The 23,184-nt window shown below is 41.1% G+C and overlaps 1 protein-coding gene across 14 annotated transcripts in view; it reads right to left on the bottom strand.

Moving 5' to 3' along the window:
* NRG1 (neuregulin 1) overlaps positions 1 to 23,184 on the bottom strand; it is a 468,454-nt gene that overhangs the window by 129,645 nt on the left and 315,625 nt on the right. For 9 of the 14 annotated variants that reach the window (XM_068666043.1, XM_068666046.1, XM_068666053.1 and 6 more), the window contains 3 exons: positions 19,805 to 19,929; positions 12,292 to 12,342; positions 9,433 to 9,483 (listed from right to left, as the gene is read on the bottom strand). In XM_068666043.1, coding sequence (XP_068522144.1) covers positions 9,433 to 9,483; positions 12,292 to 12,342; positions 19,805 to 19,929 — 227 coding nt within the window. The remainder of the gene's footprint in view (positions 1 to 9,432; positions 9,484 to 12,291; positions 12,343 to 19,804; positions 19,930 to 23,184) is intronic. The other 5 variants (XM_068666051.1, XM_068666059.1, XM_068666050.1 and 2 more) reach the window with 2 other exon arrangements.

Here is a 23,184-nt window from a genome sequence, read left to right as displayed (position 1 = left end):
CATTATTATGAATCGTGTTTCAGATCATCGTGAATATTACCAGAAAAATATCAGTAATAGAGTTCAGTTTTTCACTTTCCAAATCTCAGAAAAATAATGACTTCATTACCTTCTGAAGGGTTATTACCACCCTATGTATAAATGCTAGACTTTAAGATAAGCTCAACAGCGTGCAGTCTGTAAAAGCTTTAGGCTGCAGAGATCTGTCTAGTCAAGTCCTTCCTGACTCAACATCAGTGCTGAACATTTGTAGCTCTGAAGCAAGGAGCTTTTCTGTGTTGAATAAACAAAACAGAAACAAATGAACAAACAAAAAGCCAGATGCTCAGGGCTGGAAAAACAGTTGTGTCCTCTGCTGGCTTGGGGCTGGAGAGTACTGAGCGTGGCCCCATCTTTCTGTTCAAGATCAGTACAAAGGATTCAGTGCATGGACCATGTCGGTCAACTCAGGAGGCCTGTGGTGTGATGCCAGCTGCTCTTTCCCCACGAGGACACCATGGTGGGAAAGGAACCAGGGCAGCCTGAAGGAGACAGGGCTGTGCCCTTCATTAAAAATAATTTATACCAGTGTTTTTCCAGGTTCCAGAGTCTAAATTGTGGGAAGGCTGTCTCTTAGCCCATCCAAGTGGCAGTTTTATGGCACAAATATGACTGTTTGCTGAATTCCCTCTGATATGGTATAAAGTCACCCAGGAGTGTTTGGGGGTCACAACATCTGTTGGGATAATGCAGGAGGACTGTTTATTAGAATGAAGAGAGCTGAACTGGTGGTCTGGCACCCATACTGCTGCCTGGGAAGGGTCTTGATGCACTCATTTCTTCATAATGTGCCCAGGTGGCTGGGAAAGTGGCAGCTGGTTAGAGGCAGAATGATGCAAGGAAGCATGTCAATGATGGAGTGAGCAAAAACTGCTCCAGCACTCCAGTGCACTTAGCACCCTCAGCCTCCCTTCACTTAGCACCCTAGGCTTTGCCTTTATGATCATGCATCATAAATTAGAAATGCCCCATGCTATTTCATCTTGCAACAGGGTTGATGCAGTTTGGAAATGGGAGGGCCATGGAAAATTTCTTCTCTTGTAACAAGCAAATCCCTACAGTAGGGAATACTTGGACTTACTTTGCTAATAGATCTCAGACAGCTAGATGTTGTGACTAATATAATTACTAATAACACTAATGAGCTCTGTATATTCATAATAAAGTTGAAATGACCAGCATGAACAGCGGGCAGTCAGGGTAGGAAATCTAAAGAAATTCAAGCACCTTCATATATATATATATATATATATATATATATATATAATATATACATATACATATACACACACATATATGTCTTCACCAAATGAACATATTGACATGCACGAGACATAATTAATAAAGGACAATTCCTTCAGGGCACAGCTTTTTGAAAAAACAAACAAACAACAAAAACACAAAATAAAACAACAAAGAAGGTTGTTTGTTGCTCCTTGCCATGCAGTTCCACACAACTGCAAGTGTAACTCCAAATTACTGACTAGCTAACTACTTTTAAACATTTAGAAGGATGTACACCTAGTGGGAAGTTGGCTGTAAAAAGCTGCTCTCTAATTGCTGTAGTGAGCACAGTGATTCATTCTCATCACTGTACAGGGGGAGAATCTCAAGAACAGCAGAAACCATTAGGAACCTGCGGGAACATTTTGATAATGAAAGTCACAGGAGATACAACTTTCCCACTTTGCATCCAATTAGGAGAGGTTACCAAAAGGCAATTTAGAAGAGATGTGGACATGAAAGATGGGATGGTAATTTCTTCCCAAGGGTTTAGCTTGGCTTCCACTGCACTGTCAGAATACGTTGGAATAGAAACATGAAGGAAATTCGCTGCTTTTTATTTACCTGGTAGGAATATACTGCAAGTTGAGTCTCTGCTGTAACATACCACTGTGTGGAGAAGTTAATGAGGGGATACAGTGATAGCTCTTCAAAGCCATACAGCTACGAAAAGATCACATTTATGTATACGGTGCTGTGCCTATGGCTTATGAAATATAACTTCTGACATGCAGTTTGCATTTCTTTAAGATGTAAAAAGTAACTTATCAAGGAATTATTTTTTAAGCAAGCTGAACTTACTCAAAGCCACAAACCTTATGAGTTATTTTGAAGATAACAGAGTATTTTTTGTTGATCCTTTATATACTGCTGTGTAATCCTCTGATTTCATCATCTAGAAACAAATCCAACTGAATGCTGAGGCACTTTCAGTTATTAAACTGGATGGGATTCCATGGGCTCCTGCTGTGGAATCAACAGAGCCTAGGAGACAAGGCAAATAACTCTGAGGGGTTTCTTTCCTTCCCTTACTGCTCTCTAAGAAAGTTTGTTCCTTCTTCTTAGACAATGGTGTCTGCCTTTGGTGGTTTACAAGAACTGACTGAACAGGAAGCTCAGCATGGAAGCAAAGCATCAGACCTGTCTCTTGACTTCCTTGTGTTTCATCCATTTCTGCCTCATCACAGATTCTTCCACTGCCAGACCACTAGCTTGAAACAACATTTCATGGACCAGGGCCCTGCAATGCCATAGAGTGTCTCTGTTTACAGCCGATGCAGCCTAAGATGTCCCCAGGGAGAATGTGGAATAGAAAGCCCAAAACACATCATCCAAGAAAATCAGGTATACTGATCAGGTATTCTCTGCCAAAGGAAGCCCAGCAAAACCTCCAGGCTTGCTGGACAATTCAGCTTTGAAAACCCACATCCCTTCAGAACTACCCTTTTCCTTGTGACTTTCCCACCAACAGTGACACAGAGGACTGTGTATTGCCAGTATCACCTGGGGTGCCTGAGGGCGAAGTCTCGCAAGGGTTTGGCAGGTATTGTTGGAAAATAGGTGGAAGATAAAGAGATTAACAGAATTTGTGGACTTCAGGGGTAAATTGGTAATTGCCTGTTGTATTAATCTTACTCTGTACTCGTGCAGAACACATACATCTTTGAGCACCTGTTTTTGTCACAGTGACAGCTCCACAGAATTCTTCCCATGGAAGACACAGCCACCAAAAGACCAAGGTCATACCACCAACAGTTCCCTGTGCTCAAGTTTGCATCTTCCATGTCAGCATAGGTTAGGCTAGCAAAACAGAAAGATGTTGATTTGGATCTCTGTTGAGTACATAATACATGTAACTTCAGCATATGGTGGGGAGAAGAAACCAAAAAAGGCATAAACTGTTAAGAAAAATTTTGATGTGATTAGAGCCTCTGGAAATCCCTCAGTGACACCAGGTCTTATCAGCAGACCCCTGAAGCCAAATTCTATTATCCAAATTTACAGGGTCTCAGAAAGTGAGGTTCCGACATACTTGGGGATTCTGAAAAATGTTAGGAATAGAGCCCACATTCTCCTTTCCCTGAGATTCAGATGAAGGAGCATTTATGATCTGTCTTTTGGCCAGCTACACTGTAGTGAAGGTGTCTCCCACTCTACCAGTGAAGAGACATTCAGTTTTTAGCTTATCTTAAGTAGTTTTTGAAGTACATTCATGAGAGTTTTCTTGGGAAAACAAGGTGCAAGGCCTTCCAGGGTCACAGTTACCCTATGGAGTAGATACCACCACTGTAATCAAAATCAATGGGTCTCTGTCCATAGAGGCAATCCTACCCCAGGCTGTCACTGATGTTTAAAAATAATATCTTTTTGACATCCTGAACCGCAAAGAATTAGATTTTTTTTTTTTCTCCCACAGAGATACATTTTCCAGGAGGTTTACATTTGGATTTGAGTTGCAATCTTAGAAACACAGTTTTGAGAAAACATTTAACCCTTCTGACCCCTTCTGCTGAACGATGGGAAGAGTTTCTGTGAGAACCTTGGAGAGGGGAAGATCCATAATATGTTAAAGGCAAAGGGAGGTGGGTCTGTGAAATTTGTTCAGGAAAAAATCAAGCAAAAGAAAAGGTTCCAGGCTCTTTTACAACATGTATGCTAGTAGAGTAGCCTGTCACATGGTTGGTGGTGCTTTTTGTGGTGTAATCCATGACATCAGGAAAACAGTCTGAAATAAACAGATCTAAAACTTTGCCTTCATCATTATACATGTATACTTTTAAAACCTATATATGTGTGTATCCTTATACATAAGACACTATTGCTTCATCATTTAGAAATACTGAGAGAAGTGCTAGCCTTATAGATTTATACCTATATGTGCAAATATACAGATTACTAAAGCCAACGTCCTAAAAACCCTTCCACTCTGTAACTCTGTTAAAGCTTTATAAACTGTTCCACTGATTCCTTTGTGACTGTTATGTCAGCTTCTTCTAACATTAATATTGCTCATTGCCTAACCCAGCTCAGGTCCCCAGTGCCAACTGAAGACCAAGGCTAGGAAACCAAGAGCATAACTACAGAGAACCCTGCAAGATTAAGCATTTTGGAAGCAGACATTTAATGTCACAGCAGCCTTAGACCAAAGCCACATGAAGGCTGAAAGCCGTGTTTCTGGGAAATATTACCTATTCACATGAGTTTGCCCTATCTGCAAAATTTAAACACAGGAAATAGGATTTGTCATGCCAGATCAAATCATAAGGGTGCTGAAATCACCACTGTTCTGTCCATTGTGATTAGTGTCCACTGTGGAGAAACAAACTGGAAAATAATGCTCTACCATATTTTAACAGGAATCTTTGTTCTATAAGCATCATTCCACTAACCAGGAGACTTAAATTAATTTTACATTACACAAGAACTAGAGAACTAGTCATCTGACCTTTCCTTAATCACCCACTGTATCCTTACAACAGTGCAGAGTATTTTCTCTGCACCAGATTGTTCAGGGAAATAAAAACATTGAAATAAAAAAGTAAAATGCATGATGTGGTATAGTGCTTTCCTGTGACCCACTGTCCCACCAACTCATCAGGTATATGGTTTTCCTGGAGAAGCAGCCTCTGAGCCCATGAAATGGGTGAATTACATGCCAGTAGTTGAGGATGTCAGACTAATATCTTGTAAAAGCAAGGAGTCAGCCAGGAGTCTGACTTTGACCTGAATAATTGCCTCCACCATCTGAATTCCTTGAGTTTTTCTGATTAGTTACAGTATTTTCCTCTTCCCATCCTCTTCCCAAGTGACTCTGCCCTGTTACTGGACTCTCCTAAAACAGTTCTGCTGTTTCATTTGAACGAAGCCAAACAAACCAGAAGAAACTACTTTAGTACAGAAACTTTGCTTATACTATGCATATACTATGTATATCTTGTAAGGTACCACAAAGTCATATTATATCTTAAAAGGACTGCGGTTCACACAGACCTCAAAAAGTAGGAAAGTCCTCAGAGAAAAAATTCACTATCCACTCTGTGTTTTCTTGATCTAGAGGTTCGGATAAAAACCCTGAAGACAGAAGAAACAGCCACATGAAGCCTGTGTCATCAGGATCCAAAGATTTTTGTCTTCTAGAGGTGACAATTCATGTTTCTATGGTTCCTGGACAACATGCATGTTTTCTGAAAGCAAATGATGTCAGGTACTAGATAAAATAGTGTGGGGAAGACTGGGCCCAATTTAGCAGATGAAGGAAAGCAGAAACTAGCAAAAATTTAACTTGGCTCTTAAGATTTTAGGACACATATGATTTACTGGCCAGGCTTCTTGCCTTGCAGATGCAAAATATTCCTGTTAAAAATTCTCTATAAAATGATGATCCTAACACCATGTCAGAGAAGGTTTTACTGTTCATCACAGAACATTTTTACAAATCAGCTCAATATTTTACATGATAAAATGTGACAGGTAAAAGGGCTATATGCTGTGTGCTGTATCTGCTTTCCATTTAATATGCAGGTTGGAATTTGCTATTGTGCTATGAGAACACGAAATGCTAAGAAGGTATCTTGCTATGCCAGGCCTGGAGCTTGCAAATTATTAATTCCAGAGAGAAGAGATGAGCAGTCCTAACTGACTACTATTTTTTTTTTTTTTCTCTGCATAGTGTTAAAAGGCCTGTGTGAAAGTCTGATGGAAAATAAGTTAAAATTAACGTATGGGACAGATGACCAACATTTCATCATCTAAAGAAAATTTCTCTGCACTCTTCTGAAAAAGTGGGACTATCCTATCACCCATTTTCCATCAATACACAGGAGGGTACCATACTATAAGGCACAAAACAGAGAATATGCTCCATGCAGATCCATCTTTTTTGCCTGTTGGCTCACCATTTTGCACATGTGGACAATCTGAATTGAGAATGCCAGAGTAAGAAATCAGTTCTGGAGCAGGCACTACACAAGATGCCCTGTCTCTTCCTGAGGATGTGTCTCCACAGACGTTATGGGAAGCAGCCCTTATTGAGGCAGCACAAACAAGGGCATGTAGGTAATGCTGCAAGATGCATCTAAGCAAATGCTTCTCTCCCTGATGGTTAGTCAGAAATACCTTCCCATATACTGATTTTAACCCTTAAAGCATGGGTTTCAAAACTGTTGTTGATCTTAGAAACTGTACACTAAGCTATTGAGTTATGATGGTCTATACACCTGCATCGTGCTGTAGATCATTCCCATACCAACAGGGGATGTGACCAGCATAGACACCCTGCAGCCAGCCACTCCTCTTCACCCCCCACTCCCTCAATATATTCCTGTAGCATACCTCCATCAGCAGAATACCTCCATCAGGAGGCTGTGTGCTGTGCTGATGATTTTAAGCCTGGAAGCCTCATTGCTTTTGCATTTCTTTCCAGGTACGTTCAAGTTTACAAACAAGAATGCAGCTTTTGGGACCACTTTTCTAAATAAAAGGACTGCCATATGTATGCTATTTTTGCCTGTTAGTAAAAGGCCAAAATTCCTTTAACAACAAGACCCAGAAGAGAAAAAAGACCTCCACGTTTTCCTTCTCTAGTCTTGAACGCAGTTGAATGAGCCTATAAAACCAAGGCACTGGGGTGAAGTATCAGATTTACTTTTTCCAGAGCAAAATAAAGTTACAGGGTTATAGGAGACTTGTTTCAGCGCTTTGCAGCCCTGAAAGGGGATAAAAATGTCTTCCATCAAATTGTTCTGATATGCTTAAGAATGACCTCTGCAGTCCTTGGTAGTGAGAGCACACAGGGCTCTAATCATTGTTGGTTTGTTCACTTCATTCAGCAAGAAAAACAAACAGACAAACAAACAAACAAAAAACCACAGAGAACTCCATAGTTAAGGAAAATGAAAGTTCTGACTTAGATTTCAATATTACACAGTACAAAATAAACAGTATGATCCTAGGGGTGGGATGGCAGGAAGTTGGAAGCATTTCTACCTGCTAGGGGCGTTGTTAGCAATCGCAAGTCTCACGAAGTCTTACATTATGAAACAGTACACAAAAGCACAATTTTTCTCCACCACCCTTGGATTATTTACTCAACAACTAATCAGCCTATCGTATCTTCCTCTTCTCCATTACTACAGCATGGAGACTCACACTTTCAAAACATTTGGAGTACATGTGCACATAAAAGGAGTAAAGGGACTTTCATTTTTGGGAACTTAGTTGTGGAGTGTCCTGCAGAGATGGAATGTTTTGAAAATTTTGCTCTGAATATCTGTCACTGGAATTCCCCAAAAAGGAAAGCCTGACACATGTCTGTTCACTCGTGAAAGCTCGGGGGAGAGAACCTACTTAATCAATCTGCTGTTCTCTGGTCCTTCCCAGCGTCTGGCCAACAGTGACAGTGCTGGCATGTTCTCTGAAACATCTGCTATTGTCTGAGAAGTGGAAGGAAACAGTTTATTTTATCTCCTGTAGCTGTTACAAGATTGACAGTGACAAGTGTGAAATGGACATGTCCCACTGAAATTCAGAAAAGAAAAGCCCTAAGCAACTTTAGAATGAGTACGTGGACTCAATTCCCTCATTGCTCTGTAGTGTGAGTAGACGTCCACATCTGTTAGCAATAAACATCAGCTCCCTCCTGCTTTGTAGTACTTTTGCTACACCAGATAGACAGCAATGTCCAATGCTGCTCTCTCTCCCCCATTACTTATTTTAGTGACTTGGATACTATTACTCCCGATTTACATAAATTCAACTGAGAACAGAACAGAAAGAAATAACTGTTTGAAATTGATCCAGGATTTACTTCTGCCTTCCCTGCTGCTATACTTTGGAGGAAAAAGGCGACCAAAAGCATGTACAGTTCTCACCTTGCTGGCAGAAAGCTTTTTGATCTTTTAAAATAACCTATCAGATTTCTAAAATTCCTTCAAGACACACTTACAACACTTACCAGACTAATAGCTGAGAAGACAATCTACCAAAATAAACCTTCTGTGTCTCATATAAAATATGAAAAATGTTCAGAATGCTGTGTCAGGGGACTTGGCCTTGACCATTCCTCTTTTGCAGCTACTGTAGCTATGAGATGAAAGTTAAGGGCATCTATGTATAGCTTACTACAGAGCACACACAATATCTTATAGGAACACTGGAGCTGTCAGGTTGAATGACAACAACACTGGTCTATTTTACCTGACATCACATTGTATGGCAGCTAGCAATACATAGTGGCATAGAAGAAGGTAACATCCTACCTCCTGCAACACCACTGACTTTTATTGTATGAAGTGTCCTCCTAGACTGCACAAAGCCAGGCTGAGCAGGTGGGGGGTCTGTATCTAGATAAAAGATGGAAGGTTCTGCCTGATGGCTTTCAAGGGTGAAAGTGCATAGCACAATGACTGGAAAGCACGCTTTCCTGGGAAACATCACTACAGAGGAAAAAAAGTCACCTTCATCACACATGAGTTGGAAACTCCCAGTGTGCCACCAAGATGAGCAGAGAAACAACCTTCCATCTCTTTCCCAAGAGTCCTCTGTCCCAGCAGAGGTAAGATGCACAACGAGGTGCCCTTGCCTTCCTCATTCTGTTCCCAAGGGTAGCCTAGTACAACGGGAGGACCCTGAAGAGCACTAACATGCAGCAGCTGGCACAGGGTTGAAGGGCAATCCACTACAGATGGGAATGGATGGCTTCAATGATGTTCCAGCTACCCTAGGACCAGGGTAGGTGTAGGTGGAGGCAGAGGGGATGGCTTTTGAAGTCACACATCACCTGGGGAAGGCAGGGAACTGTAGGTAGGAAACACTTGAGCAGTTTCCTACCTTTTTGCCCTGCCCAAATATGCACTTAGACCTTTCCAAAGGAAGGTGGTTAGACCCTCAATCTGCAAAGGACATGACTTTGAGAGTTATACTCACATGTATGCATATAATAAGAAATAACAACCCTTTGAAGACATATCTGTAGGTCCAGGAATCCCGCTCAGTCACTCCCAATCCCTTACTGTAGCTTTAGATAGAAGCACATTGTTTGCTGAGCTATGGAGTATAAAATATGTTGGAGGAGCTTGCCAGCAATAATTTAAACAACTTGTATATACTTACAGGAGGAAGTATTTGTTCCTTCTGTTGAAGCTCGTATCCTAAGCATGGGTTCTGCAACACACAGAAGGTAACAACAAAGTTGTAAGAATAAAACCACAGCTACGCTGTTATACTGGAGGAGCTCAAACATCTTCCCCAAGAAGAGCTTTCTTTTTCTTATTTCTTTTTCTCTCTTTTTTTTTTTTTTCTTTTTCATTTTTGCAGTAATCAGAAACCCGCCAAAGCACAGGGAAAAAATTAGATAGGTCCAGAAAGCAAAGAACTTCAAAGTCAGTACAGCATGTCCTAGGCACACTGTGAATAATCAATTACAGCAGAAAATGCTCCATAGTCCTGGGAGAAGTTTTCAGCTGTTTGTGACAGCATTGGAGGAAAATGGAAAGCAGCGTGTCTTGAAGCTCTACAAGCTGACTCAGGAAACAGTAGTTGCGTATCTTCTTTTCTCATTACTCTTAATGGGTAGTCAAGACTCCAAGGCTACCACAGCTATGGCTAAGGACCTCTGTGGCTTGACAGAGAGCAGAGAGCAGGGTCCATGTGTGTTGCCAGCTCTGGAGGCATATGTAGCTGGAAAGGTGAGCAGGACATGTTCCAGACCAAAACTGGACATAGCACCAGCCCCAAAGTGGTTGCAAAGAAAGGAAAAAGAAGAAGCGTTCTCAAGATGGCAAATAATCTTGTAGGACAGCTGAAGGAAACAGACCTCAACAGAAATCACACAAAGGCAGCACTCAGAAAAGTGAATGGAAGAAGCATGACAGCCTCAAACTGGGGCTGAACCTCCTGAGCAGTAAGAAACTGAACCACATAACAAGCCAGGGCCAGGTGTTTGGGTGGCTACATGGGCTTCCACTGACTTGAGTCCAGCAGAACATAGTGTTGTGCACGAATAAAGAGCTGAGAAGTGTGCTTGAGGAGTACTGTCAGGTGGAAGGAGGAGTCTGCAAGAGAGCCATTAGCTTCAGGCAGCAATTTGATGTGCCACTGCGTAGAGGAATGAAGTCGAGGCAGTTAACAACTGGCCTGAGGATCATGAGGAGCAGGTCAGGCATTCTGCATGCTCTTTAGCAAAATATTCAGCAACATGTCACATGAAGCAGAAAAGATGAACTATTCAAGAGACGTAGCTCCTGGAAATTTACACACTAGCATCTTACAAACAGCCTATCTTCAATTACAGAGGCAACACACATCATATATTAAGATTTGCAAAGCCTAGAAAAAGTCAGCGATGCCCTAAACCCCAGACACTCTTGGTCAGCAGGAGAATACTGCAGTGGCAGGGAAAGCTGAATTGGTCTGGGCCCAGGGGGAAAAATGGCACCTGGGTGGGTTTGGCACTGAGCAGATCTCTGATCCAGTCACATGGCAAAGACTATTTCAGAGCTCCATGGAGATACATATTAGAACATTTCAACAAGCAGCCATTGAACTTATTGCTTTCTGCTCTCCTTCAGGCCAACAGCATGATGCGCTGCTTGGCATTGCGTCGGCAAGTGCAGCAATTTATCAGGACTGAAGCCAGCCTTTTGAACGTGCCCGCCTCCTTCTCTCCAGTGACACAATAGCAATATAAGAAGAGAACAGTAATGTAACAGCAGGCACTGGAAGGGATACAGGCAGGGAAACAGACCACTCAAGAACAAGAAAATTATTTCATGGGAAAGAAGGGAGCAAAGTGCAGGGTCTACATTCTTGCTGCAGAAGTGAGAAGGCAAGGGGAGCCCACTGGAGTCAGTGACCAGCATGTCACCTTCTTTGAACAAAAATGGTTCCAATGGTTACTGGACACTTGCTATTAGCTATGTGGTCTCATACATATCCAGTGAAGCACGGGTGACAGGCCCTACTGAGAACATGAAAGAATATGGGCACATCCAATGGCTCTTCTGTCAGGCAGCGGTGCCAAGATTTCAGAAGTAGGTCGCCACACACGCAGATGCATCAAAGGAAAGGCTGCAGGCATGCTAAATGCAAAATCTGGCAATCACACTGTTTTCCTTGATCTAGCCCACAAACACTGTCAACTCTCACTAAAACCTGTCTCTGCCAGACATAGCTTTCTCAAAAAGCTAGCAGGGCCCTGGCCTCCTTGCCAAGCAGGATATGTGCATCTTGTAAATCCTTGGGATGCTCGGCTTACACATGCCTATCCACATCTCTCTCAGCCAAGCTCAGCAATAGAAACAACTGCTGGTACTGTGACCATGTATAAAGTAACTTCTCGGTGGGGTCATTTCCAGGAGTAACTCTCTGGAGGTGTGAAATATATAACTGCAGGCTAGATGCTGAAAGTAAAATTCCTCCATCCCAAAAGGAAACTGTCTGGAGAAGGCTCCTATTATGATAAAGGCAGCTTCAAAAGTGGTTAAACTATCGACAATGAGCTACCTGTCTACCTTCACAGACCCCAAAAAGCTATTGGGAAATCTATCTAGAGCCCTGAGGAACAGAGCAGTCTAGGCAACAGACTTTCTGGAGGAAACACCGACATGTCCCTATGCTCTTCAAGTTTATAAGCAGCTGCTAGGATTTACAAGAACAGGAGCAACAAGTGCTTTTCAAAACACAGGTCCTAACAGCTCAAATATTTTTTATACTGTCTGCTGCAGGCTGACAAACTCAGGCCAAATCAGCATCCTCAGTACAGCTCCAGGATACCAAAGAGTATGCTTAGCCCTTCTTCATTCATTTCTTAGTCCCTGAAACAGCTCCAGCATTCAGGGTCATATGCAGGTGCTGAGGCTCTGGATGCAGGCGATTTTGATGTGTGCTAAGAAGAAGCAGTTTCAGAGCTGCAGAAGCAGTTTCAGGAAGAAAGAAAGAGAAGGAGAGAAAGACTCTGTTAATTGAACTTACGTGAAGAAGTTTTTGTCCCTTCTGTTGAGACTGGTATCTTGCTGGTGCTCTCTGGAAAACATAAGAGGCAACAAGAAGTTATAATGTGGAGTCAGGTGGTCCTCTAACTTAGCATTCAATGCCAAGAATGGAGAAGGTAAAGAGGAAAAAGGTGCTCAAAGAAGCAAGCTTAGACTCTGCTTCAGTGGCAGAGGCTGCAATCAGACACCAACTTGCAAAAGTTTCCTTTTGGGAAAAAGTGAAAAACGATGGCTTCTACTGGCGTGGCTGAAGAAAAAGTCTGTTACTTCTCAAAAAAGCCAGTTGTTCAATCTCTCATTCTCCTCTGGGAATAACGGATCAGTGGCAACCAGAGAAATCACACAGATGGCTCTGCTTCTGGAAGGTGTCAGTGTGAGTATTCACTCCTTATGCTTCTAGAGAGTTAAATTTTGCAACGATGTGTTCCTGCTCATATCACTTGAATTGCTGCTAAGTACATGCAATAATGTTACTTGCCACTTCAGGGAAATCTTCGAAGTCACACATGCAAACCCAGCCTCCCATGGGATGACTACTGGGGCTCTCTGACGGAAATCAGTTGCTTTGCTGAAGAGAGGAGGAAAGCTGCTCTTCCATCCTGGTCCTACTGAGACATGTTATTGCTATTGACACACTGCCATGGACTTCTTGCACCGAAGTGACCTCGTGCTAACAACACCATCCATCTGTCTGTGCACTGCTGACCTTGCAAGTCACATGCATCTCAGTTTTCTCAACATTCTCACAACAGTTTCCCACCTCAGAGCTGTGCAGCTCAATCCTGCTGCACAAGCATGAGATCTATGGCTGGAACTTGAACACCTTGAATTTTTAAGGCACACCCTGAATCCTCTAGTAGGCTGAACAAAACAAGGTGAGAAAAAGCCTCAGAAGAGGCTTAGGAAAAGGCAGTTTAGGAATGTTCTTGTGTCTGGATTAGGTGTTCCTCTGCTCATATCCTTCAGACTTCACACAGGCTTGAATAGAGACAAAACATGGTCCAACTGTCTTCCCCTCAGGATCCCTGTTGTTAAACTTGTGATGAGCCTGTGCGTTGATTTATATCGTGTTAGCTCTTCTACTTTTGTACATTTTTCCCCTTTTGGTCCAGGTTTCTTTGGCAAATATCTTGTTTGTCTGGGCAATACAGTCCTTTTTCACCTCACTAGTGTGAGAGAACATGTTATGCAGCATTTGTCTGATACCCAATGGTGCGTAGCATGGAAATTGGTATCATAAGTACAATTTTTAAGGTCAAAACCTTTGCACTTGGTCTTGGAACATTGTGGCCCACAGCCAGGCAACTTTCAGGACCATTTGCTGGCTATGAAGGCATTTTGCTGTTGTACACTGAGGGTGTCTGAGCAATTAACCTTTCTTAGTCATAATAGAAGACAGAACAGGTCTGACAGCTGAGCAGCTCAGCATCTGGCACGACTGGAGCAACTTTTTCTTTCTCAGTTAAAGAAACCATGTTCCATTTAGTGCCCATGCTGAGCTTTTTGGAGCATTTCTTATTGTCACCTTCCCATGATCAGCTGTGTCATTACAAACACAGGTGGGAAATTTCCCTTTCAGTGGAAAATACAGTTGGAGCCTCCCACACCAGAAATGTGTCAAGAAGCACATTTAGAAAACTTGGCGAAGTTACGTATTACCAATCCCTGTTAGTAATATTCATGTTAGCAACATTACCAGTGGATGTTAACATTTGAAAGACACAAAATTTGTGTGTATTGCTTATTGAGGAAAGTATACCACAATTGTAAAAGAGGCATTTTACTCCATCTGAGAAGATCTGCACAGATCCACACAACAAACCAGTGGATAACAAGATGAAGCTGCTTGTGGGGACCTTCAATACTTTCCAGAGGTAGAAAAGCCAGAAATATTTTTCAGTCATAGTACTTGCTGTTTCTGTGGTCTGCTGAGATATGGAGACCACAGCTTGTGTCCCCATGAGGAGCAGCAATCTCAAACGCTCCATCCAATTCTGTCTGTTGGAGCTTCTAGGAAGCATTTAGTTTTGGTAAGGTAACTGTTCTTGAAAGATGTTTGTGCTGGGGATTTCTTAAGAAAATATGTTTAAGGATGAACACAAAATCCTTGCTTGGGGATACTTTTGGCAACAGGTCCCTGCAGTCTCTTAGTCCCATTTCCTTTACACACTGGCCAGCTTCATCTCCTGCAGTCTCTTCTGGCAAGATGGAGAAGAGTCCTGCAAATATGTAAAAGATTCACAGCACTCTTGCTGAGCTTAGACTAGATCCATCCTCCCAGTCAGGGAGCTTTACCTGGGCTGCTGAGAGGGGACGTCTTCATGCTTCTTGTCATACTGATGTTTACTTTCTGGCAGTGATTTAAGACTTAAGCCTTTTGCATTGATTTTGTCAGTTAGATACCCACCTACATACATGTAGAGAAAGAAGGAGTACCTGAACCCTCTTATTTGTTCTTCAGCACATAAAGTAATAGGTGAGTAGAAGGTGTGGTCAAGGACATGGAGAAGTGTCATTTTTCATAAAAATACTATGCTTTTTACCTTTTTCCTGATCCTCCGAGAAAGTACTGCCCAAAATCAGATGAGAAGAGCACTGACTTTCTGAAACAATGGACTCAAATTTGTCAAATTGCAAGGAAGTTTCAAATCTATTCTTAGGGAAATTCCTATGCCAAACTGAACAATGGCAACATTTTATTTTATTTTATTTTATTTATTTTTCCCCACTGTGGGGTCCAGTTCTTTGACATTGATCCAGGAATGATGATTTACACCCACTGAGAATCTGACCTGTTATGTCAGCCTACTGTATTAAAAAAAAAAAAAAATCTATGCTCCCAGATCACCTGTATCTATGTTAAAGAAGAAAACCACTCTTGCTTTAATCAAATCTCAGACAGATTAATGCATGAGAAGGAAGGAACTTTCCTTGCATTTGAGGTATTTTGTAGTTAGCCACATGCTCAATAGGTACTAGATCCAACATATTTTTACTTGCATATTTCTCTGCCATCTTCTTGAAGATCAGCCACTGGCTACCTTTAGAAGAGGAAGGGCATGGTCACAAAATAAACTTTAATGAATGGTGAATGTCTATTGGCTAATGTGCAACTCTGAGCAGTACCATTATAGTACCATAGAGTTCCACTCTACTAGTACAACTGCAAATCCTAAGGATGCAAAATCAGAAGCGTATGCAAGCTACTGCCTTTGTAGTTAATGAATTTACCATGGCTTACCTCTACCCACAGCTGAGTTACCTGCACCTATCACATGAAAACTTCTTGTTCCCTTCAATTCAGGCAAAGTGGTCCTAGCCACTCCTACGGATGACTCAAATAGTGTCATTTCATTTTGCATAAGATGTGCACAATGAGAGCTCACACAGTGCCCTGCCATGACCCAACAACTGCAAATACTGAAGACTGTCAGCTTCTGAAGCACCTCTGCTGGAATCCACACTTCTGCATGCTGAGCCACAGTAGGGCCAGCAAATCTCCTTAGTGAGACAAAAGATTTAGGTCAATAGGTTTTAAAGGGGAAGACTGACACCAGATTCAGTTGTAGCTGAGGCGTGCTCAACACTTTGAAAACAAGGTCACTTAAATTGTTGTTTAAATAAGACATTTTGCGAGCAAGTTTTCAAACATAAAATTGAAAGCTTTGGCTGTGGTAGTAAGTATACTCTCAGTACCTGTTATTGAGCTAAGGCCTTACGTTCATGATAAGGACCACGAAAAAATTCACTGCAAGAATCCTTTGCCATGCTAACGTGACAAAATGCAAAAAGCAGCTATTACCACACGACCAAAACCTATGTGCTATTTACACAATGCCAGAAGAACTTCATGGCTCTAAACCGACCTCCGTTATAATCCTTCTTAGGGGAGTATACATGAATAAGAGTGAAGGAAAGTAAGAATGAAGCTCATATCCTGTGGGCAAGTTACACTTGTTAGAAATTTAAAAGAGAACAGAATAGCTCCTACTGCTTGCTCTTAAAAATGGCAAAACAAACAAACAAACAAACAAAAAAAACTCCAGAGTTTATTTACGTATTTTTACATTTGCTGCATTTTTAATCCATAAATGTGGCTCTATAGATGAGTCTTTATGTATTTTTCAGTAAAAAGGATAAAAATTAAAAAAAAAAAAGTCTATGGAGGTTAACAGTGCATATGCTGCATGTGTGTTGTTTTTTTTTGTGTTCATACATAGTGAAAACTTTTGTAAGAGAAAATAATGCAGTTTTAAGTAACAGCAATGATAACCATAACTGTAGCAGTAAAAAAGACAGGAGTTATTGCACTGACTATTATTGTTTCAGGAAGAAAGTTATCCTTCCTAGCATAGGATTAAGGAAAAATAAAGTGCTTTGCTCATTAAAAAACAAACAAACAAACAAACAAACAGTGTTTTCATTAAGAAATACTCCTTTTTTTATGCTTTGGATCAAGGAGTAAACATTTTTCATTTTCAGATGTAGGACCTTAGTGTAAAAGCTGTGTGTCTTGTTCTTTGTGTGATTTTTCTTAATATCCATTTTAATATCCATTTTAATATCTGCTAACTGATAGCAGAGATAAGGTATCACGTTAGATAGACCTTTACTCTGGCCCTTGAGTTCTCTTTTGTGGCATATACCAGCAAAGAAAATTTCAACCAAAATAGTTAAACTTTGACAGAATCCTGGGGAATTAAACACAGAATTTTTATACTGAAAACCAGTAATCTTTTAGTGGAAAGAAAAATAACCTGATGTCCAGAAATATAATTGCCTTATCTATCCTTGGTCTTAAAGTACACAGCATAAAGGGAAAGGAGGATCAAGGTTGTAGATAGCAGGACACACATAATAAACATGACCAGGTGAGCGTACAGGTGCCCATGGTGGATACTAAGAGGCTAATTGAAGTTAGGGTACATGTAGCTGAGCAGCTTAGTATGACCACAGGCAAGTCAAGTCTTTACCCCTCTGTCACTCTATCTGTTGGAGATGACAGGATGAAATCTCCCTGCCTACTCTGCAGAGGTTCACCCTTCTCAGAAGTCCACACACTACCACACACTAGTTTTCTACAGCAGCTCCTGGGCTGCCCTGGACCAGTCCTACTCCAAATGTCAATTGTCAGAAAATAACAAATAAGTGCTAAATATGCTTCACTCCTTCCCCCTCCCTCCCCATCCCCCCCCCCCCCCCACTATGAATAGGGCAGGACCACACAGATATATATGGGACCTGAGTAATGACTACCCTTCAGGGCTCATTACCAAGTTTGGATCCCAAATCTGTCATTAAGCTAGCAAGGGGAAGAGGTCAGGGAATGCAGGGGAAGAAGGGGTGAGGAGGTCACCCATGCAGGGGGTCTGTCCCTGTTTGTAAAGCAGATGTTGCCCTCTGAGGCCTTAGGGATCCATTGCTCTTAAGTCACCAGATGTTGCCCATGCTGTTCCTCAAGACCAGGTGGAAAATTCCATACTTGGAAAAAAAAAAACAAAACAGAAACAAACAAACAGGAACTATTGTACTAGTAATTTATAAGCAACAGTAAGGGGGGGTTGGGGGGGCTCAAATGTATGTGTGGCAACCAAATATGCATGATTGATTTATTCATCCAATGAATGCTGCCATGCCTGATTCTAGATTATCGAGTATCACTGAGATGTTGCAGTTCAGATCTTTACAGAAAAGACCCAGCTGTCAGGTTTAGATTGGATTTTTAGATTTTTACCTGTTATCAAGGGGGTTTGCATGCACAGCTATGTTTTAATGAACAACGTTAGACAAATTATAACATATTGGTTATGAATTCATTTTGAAGGGTTTGTCTGAAAATGTCCTCATTCCAAACCAAGCTCCCATCTCCCTGCAGTAAGAGTGTTTTTCTGTCATTCAGCACAACCCAAAGGGAAGTTGAAAAATTAATGTCACAGAGCATAGGAATAGAGTCCCAAGTGTGTTCCCCAGCCAGGTCACTATTCTTTGTATGAGGACGTAATGGAGGATGCCCACAATTTTTTTTTTCTTTTTTTTTTTTTTTTTTTTCGGGCTCAGTGTCTACAGTTGAGTTTTGGAAACTCCAGTTTCTTGGAAATAGTACAGGAGTTTTCCATGTAAGCAGCTAGTGAGCAATCAAAATTTGTGTTCATGGAAACCAAGAGCATTTACAAAGCTATACAGAAACACCTACCCATTTTTGCTCCTAATAACATTCTGGTAAATAACACTTGATCTTTTATATGAGTCTCCTGACATCTGATCAAGACTGTAATACCAGACAGCTCATGTGAAATCTTAGCACTTGGGATTCTTCAGTTGATAAATTAGAATAGCAAATACATGATGTGAATACAGTAAAGCAACCACTGTGTGACCACAGAACAGCAGATAGCCAAAGAGAAATCCCACTGGCAAAGGTTCACATTTGTTTTCCTATTCATTGAAATGCCTATATCCTGATTCAGGGTACAACGCGGAACAGAAAAAAACATCAGTGGTAAATTCCCATTGCAACAACATCTTCAAACCCATCTCATGTACACACAGAACATATGCTTTGTTTGCTAATGACAGCATGTTTGTTTGATACTTCACAACTGGCTAGATACAGGAATTTGAATTATCAGAACTGAATTAGAAATGTCATGCTTAAGAAACAAGATTCCAGCTGAACCACAGCCTTCAAAACACTCTCAAGAAGAAACAGTACTGCTAAAACATTACTGTACAAGAAAACACTCACTAAATTCTGTCAGAAGCATTTGGAACTTCCCATAAGTGGAATGAAAAGGAGCTCTGCAAAAATAACAACATAAAATAATTTAAAATCATTTGGGCAAGTCTGAATGCTACCTGACTCATAGGAATCTCTGTTCCTCTCAAAGTAACTTTAAAAAGTAGTACCTGAATCAAAGTACATGAATTACATTCATGGCTTTGAATAATACACTTTTGAATACATTCATGCCTTTGTCTTTGCTATGGTAAAAATGAAGAAAAATAAAACTGTCAGCCTCTGTGAAAGGAAAACTGTTGCCAACTATGCAAATATTACTTAAAGACAAAGAGTGGAGTTCTCGATTATAAGTCAGATTGAGAATCATTTCATAGTAAGTGAAAGCCCCCTATAGTGCCTCTGCTACTTACGCATACAATAATTAAAATAATATTCCCTTTCTTTCACTGTCTTCTTATCTTGACTATTTAGACTGTGCCTTAGACTTGGTGATGGAAAGTGTCTCACAGAAGTGCTCTCTCCTCAGATTCATAGGAGACATCCCATTTGACCTGGTAAGGAAAGCCAAGCACCTCAGCTACACAGTAGCTAAGTCTGGCCTGATTCATTTTCTTAGCACACCTAACAGATCTCAGTGTTTCCACTTCCACCAGCAAACCTTTCCCCTCCTTCAGTCCCTTTTGCCCTGATGGCAAAAGACCTGTAATACATGGTCTTTCTGAATGCAATAGTAAAATAAAGAGCCAAGCCTTACCATTGGTGTCCGTGATGATAACACTGGCTTTAGTACTGTCATTCCCTAGTTTGCTGCTCACTCTGCATGCGTATTCCCCAGCATCGGCCAACGTGGCTCTATAAATGTGAAGCTCAGAGTATTTCCTGCAAAATAAAAAAAAAAATAGAGCATGTAAACATCCTGTATTAGAGTAACAGTCACTGCATGAACCAACACATTCTTTTTCTCTCTCAACAGAGTCTTGTCTTCCATTCTTATACTCTAACTGATTAACACTATTCAGGTTTGAAAGAAGGAAGGAAAGTAAAAAAAAAAATCTCTATCCTCAAAGATGCTGGAAAACAGGCATAGTAATTAACTCAATTAAAGATACTTATTTATGCTTTTTTTGCTTGCAAGGAAGCTTTGTTCTTAAAGGAAATCTCTGAAAAACAGCCTTCCTCCCTCAGCCGAACTGTTGGTTATTCAGATGCCATGGAGATGGGTGTAATACTAAAATAGATTATTCTTTCCTACAGGTTCATATTGCCAGTAGCAGAGTTCTGGGTAAGTACTGTAGTTTCCAACATCTGACTAAATAATCATGAGATTAGGACACACCACTCTCTTTAACAACCTCTGAAACCCCAATAGTAAATCACTTTCCAGCACTAACAAAAAATTATGGGCAGGAGCACAATTTGCATGAAGCTACATTTTGTTCCTGGCTCAGAGATGTAATTTAATCAGTCTCCAAGGTTTTGAGATTAGATTTTAAAATGCAGAACTCCTGCCTGCCCATTAATTGGGTAGAAACATGTTCTGGTGTCATTCAAGGGGTCCCCAACTCATGTGATACCAATAATCCCATTACCTAGACTGCAGAGAATGACTGGCTTGGGGAAAACATACAAATTACTGCTGTTCCTAGTTTCTGTTTAAAATAAGTGCTTTGGGGAAGTTTTTGCCTGCTGCAAAGCCCCCTCATTTACCCACAGAATAGTCACTTAGGAGAGTGCTTGAGCATGGGTTTCCCTGTATTGGCTTACTCTAAAGTTAAGGACTGTTCCCCCAGAGCCAGAGGTTCTTCACTCCAAAAACTCTTAGTCACCAGCAGCAACTGCTGAGGTAAGCAACATCTGTGGAGTTGCCTTGCCTCAGCACAGCCATGTTTTCCTAACTCTTCATTCAGACATCACAACATGTTATCCCTTCTGGGTATCATTGAGCTGGGCTGGGTTCACACCAGAGACAAGTCTCTTATAGCAGGAGGGCTTCTGGAGCAACCAAAACACTCAGTGCTGCTTTCAACACATACTTGAGAGCCATCCCTCTCCACCACAATCAACTATCCCAACTATTGTCAAACAACTGCTTATAGACAACTCAGCCTCCTCTGCCTCTATGTGAAGGTCCTAACACTCAGCTCTACTAGAAACCTCCATCACAAACATTTCCCCTCATGCCATCAAGGAAGGCTGCTTTCTTGAGGCCACTGGCCTTCGAAGAAGAGACAGCAGCCAAACTAAGGTAATCAACTGCTAAGGTGCGCCTAAAAGGTAAATAACTGAATAGCTGACTATTTGGAGCTCCTTCTCAGGTAATGTTTTAAGGCTACTTCCTGATGCTGAATTAATTAATTGGGCTGTGTTCCAGGCTGCATTTCAGGTAATATACAAGAACAGACTCCAGCTAGTGGTAACCAGGAATACACGAGAATGAAGTGGTCGAGACATTGACAAATGCTACTGACTCTTTGGGTGAGAATTTTGCATCTCACAGCTATGTTTATACCACAGTAAAAATGACCTGCTCTTCATGCTTCCTGCCACCTATTCATATACCTGGCAGTGGTCTGTGCCACCTAACAGCTTGCATGGACATATGATATTTCCTATATCCCACACGTTATCTTTCAGCCAATCTTGCAGACATTTGTGTATAGGGGGAGCTAGCTGTAGCTTCAGGAGACCTCAAAAGAAAACATAAGAAGGCTCAATTCTTTTGGCAAGTCACTTTGATAAGGAAGCAGAGCTGCAGCTATATCACTTTTATTTGGGCACTCACTCTGTGTCTGCTGCAGTCTCTTTCCCCTTTATGATATCAAGAAATATTGATGCAAACAACCTTCATGGAACTCCTAGCTTTTAGAGGAAGAAGCTCCTTTTCCCTTATGCATCTATTTTTATTCTTTGTTTTACATTGCACTTACAGAGAGAGGTAAGGAAGTCAGACTTCCTTTTATGATTTTAGAGTGACATTAAAATAGGTAAAACAACCATATGGTTTACAAATCTACTTCTAGCAATCCAAGTTCATTCTTGTTTGTAGAAAAACTCTGCAAGAAGGCCAAATAAGATCAACATTTTGTAGTCTTAAGGATATTATCGAGACATATCAGGACAGAATTCAAAACAGAACAGAAGATGACTCATTAATGGCTGTAAATGAAGCAGCTCCCTAGCAATTCGGTACTCCCACAGTATTCACTGAAAGTCCCTTTTAAGAGATTTTACATTGAAATGCCTGCCATTTTCTCAACCTGTACTATGCTACACCAAAAAATACCTCTCACTCTAAGGTTTCCTTCTGACATATCTTTAGTTCATCACCACTGCTGAGCTTGTATTCATACATGAAAGAGAAAAAATACATCCACAGAATGCAGTCCCAGCCCACCTTATCTGACTGCTTGAATTCATTTTGCTTCCAGGCTCCATCTGTCATCCAGAATTCCCTGTCTGCGAGCAAATATCCAGGCTATGCTTGGATGAAGCCCAAGTTGCAGGGCACTTGCATATGAAGTTTTCTCATGAACGGCTGTTTCCAAAGCCATCATCTTGGTGAATTAGCAACCACTTTCCTCCTGCTCCCAAATCCTAATCCTGATACAGAAGCTCCTGTTCACATAATGAAGAGAGCTTGACCCTGTATAGGTTACTACCCAACAGAAAAATGTGAGGTCTTTACCTGAACTTGAAATGCAGAGAAGGAAAATGAAACATTACTGGTACAAGTGGACACCAGCAGGAATGCTTAAATAACAAGTGAAAAGGCCTTGTCTAGTGTTCAGCTTTTGCTCTATCTCCGTTGACACAGAGAAATAACTTAAAACTTATCTATACAGATAAATCAATAGAATATGGCATAGTGAATCACCAGGAGTGCTAAGAGCAGCAGGAACTCACTTACTGCATGCTTTTAATTAAAAAAATTGAGGTAAAAGCAAGCACTTTTCACCAAATGTTAAACCCTTATTTTCATTTGACTTTCCAGAGGAATGAAAAGAGGCACAGTCATTTAGTGTGATTCACCTGCTCTACAGTAATGTCATTGCATGTCTGTCCCCTGTGCCTTCTGAATCAACCACCCTGAAATCATTCTAGTGAGTTTGGAGGAGCGATCCCTGAAGTTCAATT

Source organism: Anas acuta, chromosome Z (genome assembly GCF_963932015.1).
Source record: "Anas acuta chromosome Z, bAnaAcu1.1, whole genome shotgun sequence".
Classification (NCBI taxonomy): domain Eukaryota; kingdom Metazoa; phylum Chordata; class Aves; order Anseriformes; family Anatidae; genus Anas; species Anas acuta.
The sequence above is the reverse complement of the archived record's forward strand: the minus strand, read 5'-3'. Positions and strand labels throughout refer to the sequence as shown.